General features: G+C 45.1%; 1 protein-coding gene across 1 annotated transcript in view; it reads left to right on the forward strand.

The window, feature by feature from the left end:
• Positions 1 to 24,199, forward strand: part of fam214a (family with sequence similarity 214 member A) — a 64,960-nt gene that overhangs the window by 39,464 nt on the left and 1,297 nt on the right. The window contains exons 2-11 of the mRNA XM_017725045.2: positions 10,027 to 10,211; positions 10,517 to 10,719; positions 12,963 to 13,088; positions 13,412 to 15,158; positions 15,703 to 15,825; positions 19,009 to 19,097; positions 20,821 to 20,920; positions 21,196 to 21,354; positions 22,673 to 22,741; positions 23,196 to 23,398. Of these exons, the coding sequence (XP_017580534.1) occupies positions 10,027 to 10,211; positions 10,517 to 10,719; positions 12,963 to 13,088; positions 13,412 to 15,158; positions 15,703 to 15,825; positions 19,009 to 19,097; positions 20,821 to 20,920; positions 21,196 to 21,354; positions 22,673 to 22,741; positions 23,196 to 23,398 (3,004 nt within the window). The remainder of the gene's footprint in view (positions 1 to 10,026; positions 10,212 to 10,516; positions 10,720 to 12,962; positions 13,089 to 13,411; positions 15,159 to 15,702; positions 15,826 to 19,008; positions 19,098 to 20,820; positions 20,921 to 21,195; positions 21,355 to 22,672; positions 22,742 to 23,195; positions 23,399 to 24,199) is intronic.

Below are 24,199 nucleotides of genomic sequence, written 5' to 3' on the forward strand. Positions count from 1 at the left end.
ACTGTATTTGCATCAGCTGATAACAAACAAGCCCTATATTGTGCCTAAATGTAATGTTAATATGTCCCGTATGTATCATGTGTCATCCCTATATTATCATGGCTACCGTGGCAAACATTCCATCATGGTGAACGGATATGGTCCAACAGATATGGTCAAAAATATTTGTTATATTGGCTTCCATCAGTAGAAGTTGAGCGTTCTTCGTTCTTCACACCAAGTTCGATATAGTTCTGTGGTTTTCCTATATTGTCGGCTCATTTTGTTCCAAAAATGTATGAAAACACACACACACACACACACACACACACACAGTTTGAGTACGCTTTGTCCTGTTTCTTCCTCCTCAATCCAGAAAAGCCCTAAAACCATTTAGTTCATACAGACACAGGGAGCACGGCTCACCAAACTGAGACTAAATGAAAAATAAACAGGAATAGCCTGTTTATGTTTATAAACATCAGGAATAAACATCATTATCTTTAGCACGGCCAGCCTCTCAGCTCTCTCAGCGCTCGCTCTCTCTCTCTCTCTCTCTCTCTCTCTCTCTCTCTCTCTCTCTCTCTCTCTCTCTCTCTCTGTAGAGCTGTGAGTCTTTGTTCAGCCAAATCACACGAGATTTCCCATCAGCTGATCGCTCTGGACGAGACTTGGCCTGCACGTGGCTTAGCTGCGGCCCAAACTAAAATTCCCTCAGTGCTGATTGGCCAGCGCTGGTCTCAGTCCCGCCCCGTGCTGAAAGAGCTTTTTCTCCTTGTGCTGGGGGAATCTGGTACAAAGGACAGTGACGTCAGAGCGGAAGGCAGAGAAAAACAAAACAAGACGGTGGACAAAGAACAGAAAGGCAGAGAAACCAGCAGCAAAAGCGATGCAGGACGGAACACGTAGTGAAATATACGTTAAGACATGTATATAAAATCTGCGCTGCGCATTATTCCAGCTGACATGCAGCAGGATTCCAGCACACAGCCTTTCTCAGCATGTCATGAGGGCATTAAACAGGCTGGCCGATCACACACAGCCCGTTCATTATTTACCGCATAGAAGGACAAAGACATATTGGCTAGTGTAAGTGAGCCAATGGGCCTCGTTCACCAACCGTTCTTAAAAAGGATATTTTTCTTAAAGCCCGCTTATACGGCCTTCAGGAATCTACACACTCTCCAGCACAAAGATGCAATCAGTTCCGCGCTTTAAGAGCACGCCGTAAATCTGATGTAGACCTTGTCTTGGGCCCTTTATTTACAGAACAAATGTAAGAAAAACTTTGGATTATGTTGGTGAATAAGGCCCAATGTCTGCAGATCAGTGGTTCTAAAGCTGTTCTCCAGACGGTCCACGTTTAGTCTAATCACTGCAAGTTGGCTTGGAGCAAAAATGCAGACCTTCTGGGGGTCCCTGAGGGCCAGTTTGAGATCCACGGCCGTAGGTAATACGAAAAAATGGGTTTTATGCAAAAGTTTGCTGGCCAAATTAGTGTTAATTCAAAGTGTTGAGTTGATGGAGAACCTAAATATGCAATTTCCTGCAAATTTCAGTGCAGTTTCTATTTATTTAAGAAATATTGGAAAAAGTGTTCTGCACTGGCCACATGCCACGTTGTGTTTTTCCCCAGTGAGCAATATGTCAAGTTCAGCAAATAAACAGATAATTGTGCACAAGTCAATTCGTTTTTACTTGGAAAGTGAAAACATGCCAAATACATGGACCATGGGCGCCCAAAGCTCAAAGCGGCACCATTTACTGTTTCCAGCTTCCAGCTCCAGAGCTTAAAGCACCAAAACACAAAGGACAAAGTCTGTTGTGCACAAAGGGCAGAGCAGCTAAGCAGCTGACCAGTAATCTGTTTCATAAATAAACCTTAAAGCAGTGCCTCTGCCTTTTCAGGGAAATCGGAGCAGCGCTGCTCCTTGTGTGCGCCGTCACCTGTGTCCGTTTATCACCCACACTAAAACGTGAGGCTTTGGGCACCGGCTTAACCTTCGGCCCCTGTTAAGGCTGCCGCTCCTGCATGCGACCTGAAGAGCGGTGTGCATTACTGGTGTCCTTCGACTAGTTTTACAGGACGTTTCATTCTAATCCGAGACCAGTTTTCTCGAGGGTTTGAAGTGGTTTTGGCCACAATTAGTGCAGCGATGCTGCTCCAGCCAACATGCTAAAAACATCTTAAGGCCTGTATTTCGTCCATGTTTATGTGTTTATAACTGTGTCATACAGTGTTGGAAACCACAAAATCATGTCTATTACACTTCACTGAACACCTCCACAAGCTGTGAGGCGAGTGAGACTTAGTTAGCACAATGCTAGCTGTTATTTTGTTTGTTTTTTTTTAAACCTTAGCTGCGTTAGCCTCATAGCTCCAGTGCTAATCCTGCTGAAAACAGCAGCACAGCTGGTGTAATTTGGTTTAAGATGCTCTGGTGCTGCTCTGGCGCTGGTCTGGCGCTGTTCTGGTGCTGGTCTGGCACTGGTTTAGCTGGTGACCCAGTCATGCTGGTTGACCAGCACACCACCATTTGAAACCCATCCTATGCTGGTTCTGCTAGGGACGAGCTGGGCTGGCCTGTTCTAGATTTTCCAGCAGGCGAAGCCAAACCAGCCAACTTCAGACACCAAACGTGTCTTGACTGAATGGCTGCCTTTGAGGAAAGGGTCAAAACTGCAAAACCTGCCTCCTGGAATAGCTTATACCGCTATTCTACCCCCCTGGGGGAGGTTTTAGAGCGCTATCTCAGGGCCATCTTACTGAAAAACTGAGCCTGAGCGCGTCAGAAGACATCTGATTTGAAACCTAGAGGCAAAGAGCAGTTTGTTTATTTCATTTTAACTTGGAAATATTCCTGGAGAAAACAGCAGCGACTGCTGCTTGTAAAATTCAGCACTCGAGGAGGCAGTTTCAGTTTTTTAAAGCTTCATAAAAATTATGCAGGCGTGTCAATTTTCCAGAAAACTCGTTTATTGCCATCAAGTTTAACTGAAGCGCTTTGATCCAGAATATGTCCCTAATCTTGCACTCTTACTCTGGTGTAATCTGTGGGAAAAGGCTGCTTCAGACTCTCTGTTTAGGGTCTGTTCATTGGCGCCCCCTGGTGGCAAGGTTGATTTTTATTTCTCCTGCTGTTTGGCCCTGAACGGTGTGCTTGTCTCCTGGACAACAAGGCTCAGCTGTTCACACCACTAGCCACTGGCAACTGCGCCCACATGACCGTGGAATAGGTCAACACGCACACACAGACACGCGGGCAGGAGTATAATGCCCTGCTGTCAGCTACCTCAGGCTAGCAGCTGGATCTCACATTGCTCCCATTCTGAGAGCTCCTACGCTCGCAAGGCTCCAGGGGACAGCCGGTTTCTCCAAAAATGACCAGTTCCAGAACTGACTGGCCATAACATTGACTTTATTCATTCACGCTGGCATTAAAGCTACAGAAAAAGGAGTTTAATATGATGATAAATGTCTACATCTTGGTCTTAGTGTAGAGTCATGTGGCCTGGCTTTGTTTGTAGAAGTTTCACTGCTTTATGAGATGTTCACAGTATAAGAGGCAGCTGGCACGGTCAAAAAATATAAACGGGGGAGTAAAAATGTTTTTAGAATGACAGTGACGATATGGACAGTCGTGTGCAAAACTTTGGGCGCCCATTACATGATTTGTTTTCTAATTGGCTGTTTATTCCACTGGGTGGGTGGGGGGGGTTGGAAATTTGCCATTTAATGTACTGAAAAAAAAGTAGTTCAGAAATAATATTAATAATTTTAATTTAAAAAAAAATTAGAGGGGGTAAAAACAAACATAAAAATGTGACCTGTGAAAAAGTAATGGCACCCTTTGTTTTTGTTTTTCCCAATGAATAAACAGGCTGTGCGTTAAAAGTTGCAGAAAATGCCGCGTATCCGTTTGTTCCCTTTACGCTTACTTTATATATGGTTATTTACACTTAATATGATCGCGGCACACAAACATTTGCATATCGCTGCAAACAGGATGGATAAAGATGGATTTAATGAAATAAATGCTGATTAGCAGATTTTAAGCAACAGATAAATGTCCAGAACACCACCATACCGCACTGGCTATAAGACATAGACTGATTCAGCTGAGGAACAGCTGGGATGGGATTAGTGCAGCAGGGCTCATGATGTGGCAGTGACCTTGCTGTGTTGTGGTCACAGAATCGAGGAAGCGTGTTTTAGACAACCGGCTGCTGAAATTCAATCATTCTGATTAAATTTGGTGCTCAGTGTGACTGAAATACAGTCTGCGTCTCTCTGAAATCAGGAGCACAAGCGGTTCTCGTCTAATCTCCACTATTTATCCCACACGCTCCAAAAGGACGGCTCTTTAGGGGTTCTTTAGTAAGGAAAACAGTTCTGTATAGAACTTTGCATGATTAAGTGCTTCTTTGCATGGTGAAATGGTTCTACAGAGTGAGGGAGAACGTGCTGTAGATGGTTCTGCGTTCAACCTGTTTGAAAAAGGTTTCTGTGTAGCACTACATTGGGTTCTTCTGCTGTTACAGGCTTGACACACGTAACAGTAGCAGAACCCTTTTTGGTGCTGTATAGGGACATGTACAGCACATATTCCAGCAATAGATGGTTCTATAGAGAACCTTTTTGAAAAACATTACTATGTAGCAGCAAATCGGGTTCTTCTGCTGTTACAGGCTTGACGTCATAACAGTAGCAGAACCCTTTTTGGTGCTGTATAGGGACATATACAGCCCATATTCCAGCTGTAGTTGGTTCTATAAAGAATCTCTTTGAAATGGGTTCTATGTAGCACCAAATTGGGTTCTTCTGCTGTGATAGGCTTGACACATGTAACAATAGCAGAACCCTTTTTGGTGCTGTATAGGGACATATACAGCACATATTCCAGCAATAGATGGTTCTGTGGAGAACCTCTTTGAAAAAGGTTTCTACGTAGCACCCAAACGGGTTCTTCTGTTGTTACAGGCTTCAACTGGTGAAATTAGCAGAACCCTTTTTGGTGCTGTATAGAGCTGTATATGGTTCATATAGAACTGTATACAGCACATATTCAGTCAGTCTGAAGAACCATTTCATCATAATCATGAAAAGGGATCGTAGCGTGTTTATGGTTCTATATAGAGCCATTTTCTTTACTAAAGAACCCCTGAAGAGCTCTGATTTGGAAGAGTGTCCGCCTGTGTTTGTAAAGAGTTTGTGTTTGTGAATAAGATGTGAAGTTATTGTTGTGTTTACTGCAGATGTAGTTCACGCAGAACCGAGGTGAGTAACCGCAGTGAAACTGGTAAAGTGACCGAACAGACCGTCCAGACTTCTGAGGCTCCACTTCAGCTCACAGGTCAGACTGTTGCTTAACCCCAGCACAGTTTTCTTTGGTTTCCTGGCTTCGCCGCTGTGGGTATTGACTCTGTACGCAGAATGAGAGGAGCGTGAGCGAGTGGTGGTGGTTTATTTTAGTCCAGCGTGTGCACGGCTGCCCCTGTGAAGAGCAGCTGACGTTTACCAGCTAAAATTAACAGAACGGTGAAACTGGAAAAGTGGACGCATTCATGCACTCGCCCGCTGACTGAGAGCTCTGTGGGCCTATTTGTGGGTGCCACCACGATCTCACTGCTTTTTCAACCGTTGTGGGCTTTAAAAAAAAAAAAAAGCCTGAAATAATTAGTCAAGACGTGTTTGGCGTCTAAAAATGATTTGCATGATATTTTCTTCTCATAAAAAATGTTTACGGTTTTTAAAAACTTACACAAATATAAAAACTCACAGGGCTCTTAATGGTGGAAGGACTTGCAGGGGAACTTCTGCATGATTCAATGTTTGAGATGTAATCAGAGAGATTCAGAGTGGTTGGTGTGAAAAATCCCCAGATTTCTATACAGTGGTGGTGATGGGAACCAGGGGTTGCCATGACTACAGCACAAATATAGACATTTTATTTACCATCCGAAACCGGCAGTGAACCTACACGAGTCTCCTGAGTTTTATATGGAACGTTTATGGTGGAAAATGGTGGAAACGTCACTAAAGCTGTTCTAAAAGTCGTCAGGCAGTGAATTCATATCCATTTCACGTAGGAACTTTCTGTGAGGGAGCATTTAGAGGTGGACGTCTGGTTCCTATCACCACCACCGTGAGCAGCTCTGACTGTAAGTTTATCTGGAACACACCAAACGACTCTGAACGACTCTGTTTACATCTTAACCGTTGAATTACGCAGATATTTAGAAAAAATCGGAACTCCCCTTTAAGCGATTTACACATTTAATGTGGAAATGATTTTAGCAAAAAATTGAAGGGCTGGTTGATCAAATTCCTACAGGGATGGATTTGTGGGGACCAAATGATCCCACAGTTGGGCATATTTTGCTTTATGAGGACATTTTCCCTGCAGCCTTTTTAGGACTAAAGCTGACCTTTTGAATGCTGAGGTTACACACACAAACACTCGTGTGTGTGTGTGTGTGTGTGTGTGTGGGGAGGGGGGGTGTTGTGCATGTGTGATGGCCTAAATCTGCACTTGTGTAACTCATGACTGGGGTGGTGCAACAAAAACAGCACTGAAATAGAGCAGACTGCACTTTAACGCTATTGTCTTTGACATACGGTTCCCTGTTCGCCTTCAAGATCGGCACAGAAATGTTGCTGTTTCTGCCGTTTAATCTGCTCTTCTCTGTTAATAATCTGAATTTACAGCACGGTGCTGCCGTTACATTTACTTAGTATGTAAAAAACATTGCAGATTTTTTTAGGATAGGATAAATTAAACAGACAGACACAGTAAACAGGCAGGACAGTGCAGCACAGACACAGCACTCATTCTGGACGCAGTCAGATGACAGACATAACCACAGAGACGCTGGTGCTGGTTGAAGCAGTCATGATATTTAGTTTGCTCGGTTTACAGCACCGTTTTGCTGCTCCCGCAGTGGCTGCTGCAGCTGCCCGCCGCGCCGCCCGATCGGCCAGTGTATTCATAATCATTTAAAGTAATAACTTTCTGTGAGGAAACTTTTAGAGGCATTAAACGTGTCAGGCGTCTGGATTCTGTGTACATTTCTGACTCTGTTTACATTTTAATGAGAAATTTTGCTAAAAAAAAAAAAAATCCCTCTTTATATTGAGGAACAGTGAAGGTCAAACATTTCCCAAAAACTGTGTTGTGTTGTTATGAGATGTTGACCGTAGTGCTGTGAATACACCCCATCATTTCCGTGTCGTTCTCGGTATGAAAACGAGGCAGCAGGTGTTGGGCGGGCTGCGCTGTTGTGCTACACATTTCAGTTAGACCTGCAAATCGTCCATTAATAAGGCCAATTTTGTTCATTTTCAGAAGAAAAAATCAGTTTGCATTGCCCGAAGTGTCCATGAACCTTCGTCTATTTCTTCTTCGTCTTTTTTTTAAATGTCGTGATAAACGGACGAATAGAAATGGTCTGGAATGACTTAGAAAGGAATCTTATTGCACTGAATTTACATTAGAAAGTATGGGTAAGGTAGGGTAAGCAGAAGAATTCCTTTCTTTTTGATGTATTTCAGTGTAACAACATTTCTTTTCCAAGTTATTGGATGGATGGATGGATGGATGGATGGATGCTTGTGCCATGATCCATCCCTGACGGCCCAGTAAATAAAAGCCAGCACTGTGGCTGACGGTATTCAGCTGATGTGTGTGGCCTCCAGCTTTATTCAGTTTTTTATATTTTATAAGGCAGTGAACTGGTGAGAAAAGGCTGGCGGATGAATTCCACCATCCAGTCAAGTCTGGTAGCTCGCTCTGCAAATGCACAGCTGAGTGGCATCATGCGGAGAAATGTCTTTCCGGTGTGTCATCCGGAGGAAAGGTCAGGCTGTAGTTTTTCTTTGAGGCACTCTGATCTAAGGCGGGTGTGTATAGCTAGTTACACTCGTTTATCTCAGCTCTGGAGTTTTGCGCTGCTGCATTCCTGATGTGTGTAAAGGTTCGGAAACACTGAGCTTTTCGAAACATTCCCCTTGTGATGTCAGCACTATCGCATTTAAACCACCTTTGACCGGTGTGTGCTTTAAACAAGCTGTCAAATCACTGCGCTGACCCGGCCTTCATACCAGTGACGACTTTCTGATGACCGCTGTGATTTGATCTTGGTTTCTTTACAGTGATGATGGTGGATAATGATGAATAGATGCCAAAATAGGTCGTAAAATATTGATAAATCTGGAAAAAGAAAGTTCTCCACACACTGCATGCACCGCTCCATTGTACAAGCGTCTAAACGGTACGTAGAGGCATTAACCGTGTCAGACGTCTGGTTTCTGTGTACATTTCTGACTCTCTTTCGAAGACCAGTGAAGGTCAAACATTACCCAACAATTGTGGTGTTATATACTGTTGACTCCTTTTGAGCTGACCCCTCAGATGGAGAGATAGAGGGAGATGATTGACCATCGTGCTGTAAATACTCGCTATTGTTTCCTTGTTGTTCTCTGTATGAAAATGAGGCAGCAGGTTTCGGGTGGGTTTTTCTCAAGAAACGCTTCTGCATTGTTTTTATGATGTTGTGCTAGATCAGGGTGGAGGTTTCCAGTCCTGCAGGTTCACATGCTGCAGGCTGTAATGTCTCTGATGATCTGAGACGCCTGATATGCTTCAGCAGCTACCTGTGAAGGCCGCATGTAGCAGCAGGTGTGCTAGAGCGGAGAGCAGTGGAACTTCAGCGCATAAACTCGCCCTACTTTCCTACTTCTGCTTCACTTGTGTGTGTCGTAAGGTGTGTGCTTGTGTGTTTATACAGAGCAGCTGGAGGCGGGCTCGTTCCAAATCGCACGGAGGTGTGTTTGCGTCGTGATGTGGGCTTCGCTGGAACTGTGAAATCAGCTGTTTTGTGTGTGTGTTATGAAAACAGATTCCAGCCTGTGATTGAGCGCTGAACTGAATATGTGAAGGAGAAGAATGCCACAGGAATGTCAGGACATGTGAAGAGCCAAAGGAGTCTTTACTGCCAGCAATCCGAATATAGACGTTCTTCACGCTTTATTGTGGGCATAATTAAAGAACTAGATTCATAAAGCTAGTTGCTCCCGATTGGCACAACCGTGTAATCGTTGGCGCCATCACCATCATCATCAGGAGATCACGAGTTTGATCCCTGGTGATGATGCAGCCATCCATGGCCCAGAGTCCAGGAGAGCACAATTGGCAGCTAACAAAACTGGAGGTTGGCACGTTCCTCCAAGCATGTTTTGAGAAGATATGGTGGTGCTTCAGAGGTCTCGGAAGAAGCCTGTGCTTTCTTTCGCCCTCCCAGCACTGGTGGTATTGTGTGACTGGGGGAGCCCTAACTGGTGATTGGAACTGGATAGGACCAAGTTGGGAAGACAATTGGGGAAAAATCCAAAAATAAATAAAAATTAAGATCTAAAGCTCGTTGATTTATCCATAGTCCTTCACAAGCAACGTCCAGAGTAGTCGGCTATTTTTGACCAAGAGAGCTCCAATCGTACGTAGATCTACCACAGTAACGTGCACGTCGGCCGGCAGTGCTCCGGATGAGTTGAGGGGTTGAGCTTTGTTAAATTAACGCATTAATTACAATAGTCGTGTAGTCAGACATGGTCACCACGCATGCTTTGCCTTACTACATTTGGCATGAGGGTCCCCTTCATAAAACACAAAACAAAGGGGATATTTTATCCATCCATCCATGCATTTTCTAGGCCGATTCTCCCTCAGGGTCTCGGGGGTGGGGGGGTGCTGGAGCCTATCCCAGCGGTCATCCCAGGGGCAATTCAGCATGTCCAATTGGCCTGGCTGCATCTCTTTGGACTGTGGGAGGAAACCGGAGAACCCGGAGGAAACCCACACAGACACAGGGAGAACATACAAACTCCACACAGAGAGGGCCCCGGTCACCCGGCCGGGGAATCGAACCCAGGCCCTCCTCGCTGTGGACAATAACAATGGGGATATTTTAGCATTCTGTAATTCTTTTTCACAAATTTCTGTAAATCCTCTTTGTACTCACCTGCTGCTCTGTCTGTGTTTTGTTCTCCAGAAGCGGCGGAGGAGTTTTTTGAGTATGACGCTGAGGAGTTCCTGGTGTCCCTCACGCTCCTGATCACCGAGGGACGAACGCCAGAATGCTCCGTGAAGGGTCGGACCGAGGGGCTTCACTGTCCGCCCGCCCAGTCCGGCATGCCCATGCTGACCAAACATGAATGCAGTGACAAACTGCCACAGGTGGGCAACACACTTTCACCTGGACGTGTTTAGATGCTGTTGTCATTGGATCGTAATGAAATATCTCTTCTCCTGCTTACCAACACAAAGTGATTTGGATTGAAAGCTCTGAATCTGCACTTTCCACACAATTTCTCACAAGTGGGAAGTCATTCATGTGAGATTATAAGCTCACAATGCAGTGCGATGAGAAGAGGTTCGCTTTGAGTTGCACCAGTTTGTCTGAAATCCGTGCTCTGTCGGCTCAGTGAAGTGTTCACGTTGCTTTCTCTTGTTTGTTTTGTTGCTGCTTGTTGTGCCGACAGTGCCGTCAGGCGAGGCGGACGAGGTCGGAAGTCATGTTGCTGTGGCGGAATCACATCCCAATCATGATCGAAGTGATGCTGCTGCCCGACTGTTGCTATAGCGATGAGGGTTTGGCGACAGATGGCACAGACCTGAATGACCCGGCGATAAAGCAGGACGCTCTGCTGCTGGAGAGATGGACACTGCAGCCTGTACCCAGACAGTAAGACACAAACGAGCAGACGCTTATGCCCCCTTGTGCCCCCACACACCATAACAGTTCATAAACAGGACTGTGCAAAAGTCAGAGACCACCCTTATTTATTTATTTCCTGTCAAAAGAGCTTTTGAGTAAACGTTCTTCATTTTTAGGCATCAGAAAGCAAGGGACGTAGATTTCACAGAAACTTGCCCCAGCAAATAAATCGAATATATTTTTCTGTATTTATGGCGTCCACACTTTCCCTCTGTTCCAGCTTCCATTCCTTTCAGGAGACCCGTTTTCAGTTTCTCAGAGAAATCTGCAGACACGCCTCCAAAGTTCAGTCCTAGAAGTTGGTTTAGCACGTTCTGCTTCTAACCATCCAAGTAATCTCAAGCACATTCATTCAGGTTCTCCACTGCACTCCGTTCCATGAGGTCCATTGTTCTGAGAATGTTCTTACTTACCATCTTGATTTCATTGCTCGTTTGATCTTTGTTCACCTTTTTCGTATATTTTTACGAGTTGCCAGCATTAGTAACACTCATTTTGAAAAAGGAGACGTGATAAATACCCTGATCCTGCCGCATCTAAATGTTCCCCAGACCTCCTGCTCAGTGCTCGTCGTCCTCCTGTGAATGTTTTTAGTTTGTGATTATTGCTGCAAGACTGAACTATTACAGCCTGTCTGGGGTTATAAATAGTCCCTCAACTTGTGGTTTTGGTCCTTCCTTTATAACTGAGCGGATGAGCTTCAACAAACAGCAGCAGTCTCTAGGCTGGAGATCCAGTAATAGCAGTTCACAATTCAACACACACATATTCCCCTCACGGGGAATTTCACAGTTAAGCAGAGAGACACAACTGAGGAAGAAAACACACAAAATGTTGTCGTCGCCTAACTAGAATCTGATGTGTGTACCAGGACTGACACTGTTGACTGTAATGCCAATTAATAATACTAATTATTTTGGATAATTTAAATGAGATGAAATGATCTTATTGCAATACAGGACATTTTTGAAGCGTCCTCGTGATGCAGAAATGCATGTAAATTTGTGCGTCCATCAGTCTGCTTCGCAGTGTAAGAGAGAGAGAGCATGATCATGCATGCAAACCGGTAAACAAGAATTGCTGGTTTATTAAAAGGGCATTTTTCGAATGACCCTGTAATGTGTGTAGTACTGAGCTGCGAAACCCCCTTCATTTATTTAATTTCTAGTCAAAACCTACCATTAAAGACATATTATTAATTTTTCAGTGCCAGTAGAACAAGCAGAGAACATGTATTTAACAGAAAATTACACAGAAGCCTCAACAACGAAATATCAGATTGCTCAGTATTTAGTGTGTCCAGTCTTTCCAGAGTCTGTATCTTTTAATATTCTTTCAGCTCCAGTTTTGTTTTGTTTTGGTTTTTCTCACTCATTTTTCTTTGACTTTCTCCTTATTCATGTCTGATCTCCTTAGAGATATCCTGGAAAAGTAAATAACTTGTAGTCCATGGCAGTTTTTACCGGAAATTAAATAAAGGGTGACCTTCTAAGTTCTCTACTTTATTTATAACTATTTATACGATACTGTAAAGGCTTTATGAACAGGGCCTCGTCCCCGGACCAACCTCGGTGGTGTTTCTAACAAAGGTTGTCCCACATCCTGCCCCCGTGCACAGATGCTTTGCCTCACACGCACCGAGACGCATGCACACTGCACAGGGTTCTTCAATCTACCACTTCATCAGCAAATGTTCAGACTACATGCAAACATACATGTGCATGAGCATCACTTATATACCCCACTGTGTACTCTACAGTCCACCCGTTCATGCCCGCATGTGGCAGCTGACACATGCACATCTAGACATGTGTACATATGCACTCAACACACGTGCACACAAGCAAGCATTTGTGTATAATCTTATTCATACACCCCTTTGCACACTCTCAGCACGAGACAGCGTCACAAACACGCAAACATAAACCTGTCAGTCCTGTAGTCAGATTTATTCATCGTGCACTAAAAAGTGCTGCCCAAAAACTCCTTCATAGTTAGCAGATGTACGTTTGGAGATTTGGAGACCTCTCTGGTGGAAATGTGTAATTGCGTGCAACACTTGTAGCATGAGCTGTGCTCAGACCCTTTACCTGAGTACATGAATCTGATGATTGCCAGCATGTTGAAAGAATGTCCAAACTCCGTGAAGGATGTGTGTGAGTATCTTACCTTCGAGTACAGTGATAGTGATGTGCCTGTGTGTTCTGCAGGAGTGGTGATCGTTTCATTGAGGAGAAAACCTTGTTGTTGGCCGTGCGCTCCTACGTCTTCTTCTCTCAGCTGAGCGCCTGGCTCAGTGCCTCCCATGGCATCGTCCCCAGAAACATCCTCTACAGGTAACGCTCAGTGTTTGTGTACATACAGTATGTGATTGTTGTGTATATTAGGGGTGCCCAAACTTCTTGTCTTGGGGAGCTAAAGTGCAATGCAACTCTTTTAGATACTTCAAACATCTGAAAGGTTTAAGTGGAGAAAATTCAGGGTCTTTCCCAAAGTGACAAATACTGTAATAAATATTTATGCTTGTGATGGGTGCTTGTTCAGCTTATAATCCTGGTTTGTCTTTAATATGTTATGGGAAACTGACCAAGAAACATGCTTATTGCAAAGCTGGATGTCCTCAAACTATTTTGTGTATGTTTGTCCTTCTGTGTTACAGAATAAGCGCAGCAGATGAAGAGTTAATATGGAACTTCTCCCAAACCCCCTCCGAGCATGCCTTTCCCGTGCCCAACGTGTCCCACAGCGTGGCTCTGAAGGTGCGGGTCCAGTCGCTGCCTCGACAGCCCAAATACCCGGTGCTCAAGTGCAGTATCCACTCTGGCCTGGCATTCCTGGGCAAGCGGACTTTTGACCCTGGGGAAGGAGCCTTCCGTCGGCTCGAGCCAGTCGGAGACCCCCCAAACCCTCTCCGTCTGCAGGGATCTCCTCTTTTCTGCAGATCTCTGCGTTCCCCGCTGCCTCAATGCAAAAGCAGCAGTCCTCAGACCCCCCCAAAAATGACCAGCCCTCTGAACCCCCGTAAATGCCCCCAGCGTCCTGAGTCACCCATCCCACCTAACAAAGCCGTAAAGTGGCTGTACTCTCGAGCAAATGGTGGATTGGGTGTGCCACAATCATCTGAGGTCTACAGCTCATGCTCCAATGGTGCGGAAAGCTCCGGAAAGACAGAAACGTCTCCGATTCGTGGATTCAAATCGCTCTCACTCATCGACCCCTCAGTATCGCCTAGCTCCAGTCCCCGCCTAAGTTCTGGAGGCGAAACGAACCCCCTTATAGGTTCTCTCCTCCAGGAACGACAGGAAGTAATTGCTCGCATTGCTCAGAGACTAAACTTCTGCGACCCGACAGCTCCCCATCTGCCGGATGCGCTTTTCTCAGCACCTCGTGACCCGCTAGCCCCCAAGACATCCTGGAACCCCTCCCCCCGGGATGAGGGGCTGTTTAAAAAGACCAAAGACCCTAGCATCCCCTACCTAACTCCACAAACACATGAAAGAACTAGGCCAGAGGACCCAGAGCTCCCAGAGAGCTCGGGATACCCAGAGAGGAGCCGGACTTCTCTCTTCCGCACTCCGCTTAGCCCCAGTAGCCGAACTCGAGCAGACCAGGCTGACCTGGAAGAGTCTGGGACCTCCAGGGCCAAACCCACAACTTGTCGGAGGCTGCTGCTGACCGATTCGACAGAAGGATCGCTGATAGCAGAAGCGGTGCAGGATATATCAAGGCTAATCCAGGAGAGGCTCCAGCAATCCCAAGAGCTTCTGCAATCCACCTACAAACTGTGCCGTGAGCCAATGACCCCAAAACCCTCCTCAGAAAACCAGAACCAAGGCCGGAGCCAAAATCCCCAGAGCCAGAACCAGAACTATCAGAGCCAAAAGCAGAACCACCAGCTAATTGGTTATAATGTTAGCCATGCTAATGGCACCGTCTTCCCACCCCATCCCAATTCCACCACAGACATTTCCAATGGCGACTCGAGCACAGACCCTTACATTTGCACAGATACAAGAAGGAGGGGAGATTCCAGGTCTTTGACCGGGGAATGCTCAAAACCCGAAAAGCCTAGCATCGTTAAAGCAAGATCGCCAATGCAGACCAGTCACCAACATGCACATAATGCCAAAAATGAGCCCTGGAGCTCTCTCATCAACACCTGCAGCCCCAAGAGCTCCCAAAGCTTGAATGGGGCGGTGGGTGCCGATAACCTCAGAGAGTTCCAGACTGGACAAGAGATACCCCGGGGGAGGAGAGTAGAGACGCAAGCTCAAGCCAAGTCCACCATGCGAGGGCAAGATGAGAATCAGGACCCCTGGTCATCCCTCTCCAGTACACCCACCAGCCTTACCCAGCGCACCCCGAGCCCAGACTCAGCCCACAGCAGCAACGCACACACCCCGCTGGTTAGTACCTTTCCATGGCTTCCATGCAGAGTAGCTCTACTTATTTCAGGTGTGGTCATTCTTCAGCACAGTGTGGTGGTTCTCCTGCTCTAACACACCGACTAAGCCTAATAAACGTGATCCTAGGGCTGAACAGTTAATCATTTTATATCAAAACTAACAATTTGCAAATTTTCACATGATAAGAGCTTCGGTTTTCATCTTATCCCTCGTTTTAAACATGTTTTAAGATGGGAAGCGTAACCTAATAGCACAGAGCTTGTCTGCAGTCTGGCACACCACATTCAGCATTCGAGCCTTTCGAGTCCGAAAAACCCGTGAAGAGAAAACCTGAAGCATCATGTTTATCACAATTAAATCACAATTAAATTTGTCAAAAAATCTCAGATATTTTCCTTGAATTGTTCGGCCCTGGCTGCGACTGAAATGTTATAGCAAGGCAGACTGGGATTTGAAACTTGCTGCTGACAGCCGTCATGTAGTTAAAATCAAAATCACAGAAGTTTGAGATGTGAATGGATTTTATGTTAATGTCGTCTCACAGAGAAGCCCCGTCTCTCCATTGAAGCCATGCAGTAACTGGAAGAAGCAGAACAGGCACTCCATCGATGGAACGGCCACTAAAGCCTTTCACCCATGCACTGGCCTACCCCTGCTCTCCAGCCCGGTGAGAGAGTGAGCGCATGTGCGTGTGTGTGTGTGTGTGTGTGTGTGTGTGTGTGTGTGTCAGTGTGCATTTTTATATTTATATAGAATCTTTCTATGTTGCGTTCTTTTGTAATTTAATACAATCAGTATGTATATATAAATAATTAGTGCAGTTTATTGCAGTGGGATGTTACACACATCTGCATTTAGCGTTATGTATTATGTTTATGTGTTATATATGTTTTAGCTAAAGCTCAGCGTGTAACACTGTACTGTCACAAGTATATAATTATATTACACAGCTGTATTTACTCAGTTGGCTCCTTGGCTAAACGCAGATCTGTATGACATCCCACTGTGACGAACCCGTGACAGTTACAGAGTCACTGGTTTAATTATGGTTACTTTTCTGATTGTACAGTTTATTAGCGAGTTAGCTGGATTACTAACGTCACCGGAATGGACCTGCAAATGACTTGTGTGACTGCAGCTTACTTCTTAAGTCAGTATTCCTTAGGAAATGAGGTCTTTCCCAGAACCTTATATTGGAAAACACTCATTTTTCTCCAGATTGACTCTACCAACCAGCTGGCATGTTACAGGGCAGACAAACCGAGCAACTGTCACCATAAAAAAGGCAGTATGTGTGCTACTAATGTGCAGAACCACTCAGTCTTGCACTGTTTCTGTATCACGGTGCTTTAGCACAGGCAGCGTACGGCCTCAGAAGCACAGTACAGCATAACTGCATGTGCCAATGTCATGTGACTCACCTCTGAGTCGCTGTCTTGTCTCTGATGCTGTTCAGTCTCTTGCATGTATTTCCTGTTGCCGGTAGCGACTCAGTATATTATGGGCTAAATTAGCCCACTTCCTCCTTCTCGGAGCCACATCTGCTGCTATTAAACGCTCATAGGCCGAGTCAGAGTCAGCCCCACTGTGTTTTAGCTCCAGCGGATGACACGGCCTGTGATCATCGTGGCTTGACGAAGAATCAGCTCCGCTGTGACCCGTCTGCCATGAGTCATAACCTCTGCTGTTCTCCATGCGACCTAACTCGCACTGAAAAACAGCTGAAGTCATATTCATCACGTTCGTGTTGCTCTGCAGGCTCATTGTAAGACGTTTTAATGTTGTCCACTTCGGTTTTCACTGACCGCAATCAGTTTTTATGTCTGTGCAAACTGTGTGGCTTGTATTTGGATATGACCTTCCACGTATACACTAAGCTTTCAGTTAGACCTCACTTGCCCAACCTTGCTTTCTCAATAGCTAGCTCCATCCTCAAACTCAGAGGTTAGAAAGGTGATCAGGGCGCCCCCTGCTGTTTGCATTCAAAATGTAGGTTTATAATGAATTTCTAGGTGATCTACAGCACTGTGGGAAAGCTTCAGGGCATCTAAGCAAATGTTTAACCAGTTGACCTCAGCAGTGAGTTTATCACCATATACATTAGAATAAAGTCATATTCATAATTCAGATAAACAGAAAAACAATAAACAGTAACAAGAATTTCTCGGGTCCATATTTTTCCTGGAAACCTTCACAGCTGCCACAGAGACTCGTTAATATCATCAATGACATCATGAGCTCAATTTACTGAGCACTGATTGGTCAAACCAGGAGCTGCTTTTTAACTACATATAATACTGGGCTTCCTCGAGGAGGAGAGGCTTGGAGATGGGTCAACACACAATCCAACATCCAGAACTTCACTGTTTACTATTTATTTATACATATAATCATTATTAATTAATATTCTATACATTTAGTTTATTCAAATATTAACACTTTTCTCAGCAAATAAACACAAACTACACAAATAAACAGATTTTGAAAATGTGTCTTGGGGGACTAAGACTTTCGCACAGTACTGTGTGTTACAGGTTGTACAGTGTCATGTGCCATGTCCCCCTAGATTTACTCGTATTTGACACTACAGCAATATTTCAAATGAGTAAGTCACCCCAAGTTTCCTGTAGGGCACCTTTAGATTCCTTGAGGCATCTGGAATCAGTTTTAATCTTAATCCCTTGGAATCATTTACACTGTGGTGTCAACCCGTCAGAAAAAACTGGTTTCCTGCCAGCAAGGAATTTCCACGTCTCTCATTTCTTCTATGAGTAAAGTGTAAACATGCCCCGATTTTGGCAGCGATGTGAGACAGCTTCACAGTTATGTGGCTAACCAGATATTCTGCTGTATATTGTGCTTATAGCTACTCTGTGCTTGTACAGTCGCAAAATTATAGTTTTCCAAAAAAGATTTTTAATCCAATATCAACTGTCTCCCTGAAGCAAAATGAATGGTGATGTCAAATGCTCGGAGCGCAGCTGGCAGGTGGTGCAGGTGCCCATTATCAAGCCTTCAACATTAGAGCCAAGTCAGCCAGACGTTGGAGCTAACCGGAACAAAATAACGTAATAAAATTCTTACCGTGTCCCAAAATCAACCAAGACGTGTTTGGTGAAAAACTGAATCTTGCTGCTTCAGTTTTGCCCAGGAGCTACAAAGCTAATGTAGCTAACAACAGTTAGCATCGTGCAAAATGTGTGCTCAGCTCACACACTTGGTTAGGTTAGGTGTCTTCCTCAAGGACACCTCAGTCATGTGCTGTCGGCTCTGGGGATCGAACCAGCGACCTTCTGGTCACAAGGCCGGTTCCCTGACCTCCAGCCCATGACTGGTTAGACTGTTGGAACCATTAGAACCTGAAGAGTTTGCTTTCCAGTGGTTTAATGGTTTCCACCTGCTAAACCACGACTTCACACTGTGAAATCAACCCATCAGGAAAACACACAATACCATTACTGCCTATTAGACACCACCAGGAACCAGGACTTAGTAGCACAATACAGCAAGCAGCAATTAATAATGTTTACAAAATGAACTTGTTAGCCAAATTGGCTCCAGCCAGAGACGTGAACTTCACACACCAAGCATGCTTTGGCTGATCGACTACATTTGGAGTGCAGGGAACAATAAAATGTATTCTCCACCAAACTCCTCCAGCAGCAGGGTTGCGCACCTCCACGCTGCTGAGGATTCCCCGCTGATTGAGCCGTTCAGCTCGGCTCCGTTTGCGCCTGCAGCATCTGCCGTCAAAGCCCACCGAAACACAGCTTGAAAAGAGATGATATTCTTGTGTTGAGGCCCTGAACTTGATGCCGGGTTTGACCCTGTTTCATCTTCCCCTGCCAAGGTTCCTCAGAGGAAGAGCCAGACCGGTTACTTTGATTTAGACACGTCTCTGATTCGCTGCAAAGGAGTGCCGTGGGCCGCCAGCAAGAGGTATGACCTCAACCCCCCCCCTAAATGCGTTCTCTCTGATTGTCTGCCAGCTTCTCTCTCTCTGTCTCTTCTTATTTTAAGGCCTGTTCTCACACACTGCCATCTACTGAACACTGCTGTAGCTGGAAAAGCCCTCAGAGAGGAACTTGCTTAAAATGGCTGCTCAGGCAGAGCAGTACATCTGCTCTTCACCTGTAAGACGTTTGGAGAGCAGTGATGATGTGGTGTCTGACGATCTCTTACAGGCTGTCATTCAAAACACAGCTTGCTTGCTTGCAGCCAGGCCTCCTAATTACTATAAATGCTTTGCTATGAATCCTATTCATTATGTTGCCACCTTATGAAGAACACCTACCTTGTCTGTACAGTCGCTGGCCACTTTATGAGAAATACCTGCCACGCATAGCTGATAAGCCACACTTACAAATCGAGAAGGTCTCACAGGTCCATGGACAGCTGTTAGAGTCCAAACTAAACATGGTGAATGGCTGTTAGGCTACACAACCGAACTGCCAGAAGATCTGAAGTACGTCTCTTTTCTTGTTCCTACCGTTTAGCTCTAACACTTCCATTTCCGCTGCACTTTTAATTTGTGTCCAGTTTAGTTGTAGCTTCTTTTAATCAAGTTGCACCATGTGAGGTTTTTGTTCAAGTTGAAGGAGGTATCATTTTTTTAGTTATTATTCCCGGGCCAACATTCCTTGGCCACCCCCCCCCCCCCCCTTTTCCAGGGGACATATTATTATTTCTTTTTCACTTTGTTATTAAAGTCACAGCTCATCAATTATTAATTATCATACAGATATAAGGTGATGTGGCACCACAACCACCCAACACCCCTCCAAACACCCCCCCCACCACTAACACCCTCGCCCACCCCCTGATTTGAGCAAAACAAAAAACAAAACGGACAAAAACGAAGAAGTAAAGAGAGAGGATGAAATAACCATAATGGTAATAAGCATAAGAATGATAACAATAACACTTAACAATGGACAAACTGGACATGCAGGACAGACAAACGCAAGAACTTAACAAAAAGCAGTAACGCCCCCTTTTGTAATCATAACATGCGTAGTTATCACATCCTATGTAGGGGTTTAAACCCTATCCTGATGAGTTTGGCGAGAGAAAAAGGAAGTATCATTACTGAGTGTGGAAAGCTAAAAGGTGGTGCGGCTGGGCGTGGCTCCGTAAAGCCTAAAATAATCGTTTAAAAGGTCAGAGGCGTCGGGTCGGAGCTTTTCTTACTACGTCATACGTCTTTACCTGTTAACTCCACGCGCACAGGCTCAAGAAGTAGGTTAGGCTCAATGTTTAGGCCTCAAATGATCTCAGATGTTGCATGATGAAGATGTGATGACAGTAGCAGAGAATCCACTCGCATCCACAGAAGACGCACCTTCACCAAGTTTGGTTCAGATGCATCCACTGAGGGAACGGGGGCCGAAGCACGACCCGTGTTGGAGAACGTTCTTCCACACACTGCATGCAGTTGCACATTTTCTCCAGAGAGAGCGCCAAAGAACCAGAACACACATAGTGAAGCTTAAATGACCTCGTCTTTATATTATATATGATATATAAATAAATAATTGAGCTACAGTCTGTAACTGTACACCAGCAAGGTGGAGCTACAAGAGAGGGGTGGCCAGTAGGTAGACGGTGAGCAGTAGCTTTGTGTGTTGTTAACTGACCTGTGTCTGTGTGTGTGTGTGTGTAGAGTGTGTTTGAAGAAGTCTGAAGACGCAGATGAACCTCAGTGCCAGCTCCTGAGTGCCAGCGCCCCTCCAGCCAGTCTCAGTCTTCTGGGAAACTTTGAGGTACACGCTAAAATACACGCACTCCCACTCATTCACTCACTCACTGACCGGTATTTGGCTCGGGGCTCCAGAGCTTTAGGGTCGACCTCAGTTTACTCAAACCTCCTGGTACTGAATCACTCACCCTATGAATCACTTACTGACTCACTCAGTGAATCATTCACTCAGAGTGAATCACCCACAAGCTGATGCTCACATATGGAGAATGTTTGGCTTTCAGGTACACATCACTCTTATGCTACGTGTCTGGTGTGTGTGTGTGTGTGTGTGTGCAGGAGTGTGTTCTGAACTACCGTTTGGAGCCGCTGGGCACTGTGGATGGATTCACTGCGGAAGTCGGTGCGAGCGGAAGTTTCTGCCCCAGTCACATGACCTTCCCAGTTGACGTGTTATTCTACAGCGTCTCCGAGGACAACGCTCCTTCTCCCTACATGGTAATGAACTCTAATGTTTTCAGGCTTTCTTTATGCTCCATCTGCCTCGATATTGACGTGTTCGTTCAAATTCTATACATTTTTGCTCATATCAGTCCCTGCTACCATATACGTCATGGTATAATTACAGTTTCGGGCAGTTCTGTTTTTGTATCACAGTGTATTTATGTAGAGCTTTCAGATAAAATCATTTTAGAAGAACAGTTGCTTATTTTCCCCCATCACATTTTAATAAGATACACCAATCAGGCACAACATTATAACCACCTCCTTGTTTCTACGCTCGTTGTTCATTTTATCAGCTCCACTTACTCTATAGGAGCACTTTGTAGTTCTAGAGTTACAGACTGTAGTCCATCTGTTTCTCTGCATGCACTGCTGTGTCTGATCCACTCCTACCAGCACAACACACACTAACACACCACCACCATGTCAGTGTTACTGCAGTGCTGAGAATGACCCACCACCCCAATAGTACCTGCTCTGTGAGGGTCCATGGGGGTCCTGACCACTGAAGAACAGGGTAACAGAGTATCAGAGAAACAGATGGACTACAGTCTGTAACTGTAGAACTACAGAGTGCAGCTATACAGTAAGTGGAGCTGATAAAGTGGACAGTGAGCGTAGAAACACGGAGGTGGTCGTGATGTTATGCCTCATCAGTGTAGATACACCCATGCTGCATACATGCATGTGATACTAGGCTAAAGGCTTTCCCAAGAGAGCAGTATACCTGCTATTATAAGGCCCACCAAAAGTTTGGGGACACAAGGCGCAGTCAGGTTTATTTAGAGGAAAATAAAATATGATAGTCCACTCATTTAAATCCCCTGTAGTGATATCTTAAGCCTCAAAGGTGTTTAGCAGTAAAAGGTGTTTAAAGCACCAATAAGGACACACAGCATTATGGATATGAAGTGCTGCCCTTATGAAGCAATAAAAGCTGTTTGACTGCTAACGATGCTTTTCCACCTGCTAAATGTGAGTGAGTGAGTGAGTAACGTGTCACTACTTACGCAATAATTGCTCTTTATTCCAAGGATGAAACTTCAATAAAATTAAAGCTGAATATTGAAGATAAACATACCCATATGATGAGCACGGAGCTGCTTTATGCTGTGGGAAGCTTTATAGATGTGGTTATTCTCAGCGGTCCCATTTCTGTCCCGCGACAGTCATTCTGTTTGTAGTGGGCAGTGTCCGGCTGTATTTATTAAATATGAAGCACGATATATTGTTGACTTAAAAGCCATTGTGTTTGATGAAAGCCCTGTATATAAAAGCTAATGTTGACTGTTTTTATTTCCTCCTAATGCAGGGTGTCATAAACCTGGAGTCCTTGGGTAAAAGGGGCTACCGTGTGCCTCCATCAGGAACCATTCAAGTGGTAAGACCCCTGTATTTATATTCTTGACCCTATAGTTTTTAAGCCCGGTCCTGTAAACCCCACCTCGTCATGGAAAGGTGCATTGCAGGCTTTTCCCAGTGAGCAAGTTTGATAGACACTACTGCACGTATATATTATGCCATGGATAATTTGGCATTGTGCAGGTCTGCTCAGCTGCACTACAGTTAGGCAGACGGTTTACGTGACTCAGAGTGACGTCTTGGTTATGCCATCAGCATCTGCACAGGCACGGCAGAATGCACTGTGTTGCTGTTTCTTAAGCTGCCAACCTGCACCATCTGCTGGCAAAACACGGGAAATGCGTTTTAGCACAAAAATTTCACTTTTTTATTTCTGCTTATTTTCTGCATTTGTTAAGTGGAAGTCTTCTTGATGTACTACAACTGACCGATTGTTTCTGGAGTATTAATCCTGGTAATCCTGTTCGTTTCAGACCTTATTCAACCCCAATAAGACGGTGGTGAAAATGTTCGTGGTGATGTATGATTTGAGGGAAATGCCGGCCAGCCATCAGACATTCCTGAGGCAGAGGACCTTCTCCGTCCCCGTCAAACGTGAATCCAACGGCCACAACAACAAGAAGCCCCTCCTCACGCTGGGCCAGGGGCGGACCCTGCGCTACCTCATTCACCTGAGGTAAACATCACAGGAGGACACCATCGGCTGGGTGGTGGCTGGGTCTGAATGGGATGCTCATCCTCTTCTTTGTGGGAAAGAGCCAGTCCTTATTCTTACACTGATACAAGCTCATTCTATTTAGCCTCTACTGAGAGCTGATTGGTTAGTGTTACTGCTACTGAGAGCTGATTGGTTAGTGTTACTGCTACTGAGAGCTGATTGGTTAGCGTTACTGCTACTGAGAGCTGATTGGTTAGCGTTACTGCTACTGAGAGCTGATTGGTTAGCGTTACTGCTACTGAGAGCTGATTGGTTAGTGTTACTGCTACTGAGAGCTGATTGGTTAGTGTTCCTGCTACTGAGAGCTGATTGGTTAGTGTCACTGCTACTGAGAGCTGATTGGTTAGAGTTACTGCTACTGAGAGCTGATTGGTTAGCGTTACTGCTACTGAGAGCTGATTGGTTAGAGTTACTGCTACTGAGAGCTGATTGGTTAGCGTTACTGCTACTGAGAGCTGATTGGTTAGTGTTACTGCTACTGAGAGCTGATTGGTTAGAGTTACTGCTACTGAGAGCTGATTGGTTAGCGTTACTGCTACTGAGAGCTGATTGGTTAGAGTTACTGCTACTGAGAGCTGATTGGTTAGAGTTACTGCTACTGAGAGCTGATTGGTTAGCGTTACTGCTGCTGAGAGCTGATTGGTTAGCGTTACTGCTACTGAGAGCTGATTGGTTAGTGTTACTGCTACTGAGAGCTGATTGGTTAGCGTTACTGCTGCTGAGAGCTGATTGGTTAGCGTTACTGCTGCTGAGAGCTGA

Source organism: Pygocentrus nattereri, chromosome 7, assembly GCF_015220715.1.
Source record: "Pygocentrus nattereri isolate fPygNat1 chromosome 7, fPygNat1.pri, whole genome shotgun sequence".
In the NCBI taxonomy this organism is placed as follows: Eukaryota; Metazoa; Chordata; class Actinopteri; order Characiformes; family Serrasalmidae; genus Pygocentrus; species Pygocentrus nattereri.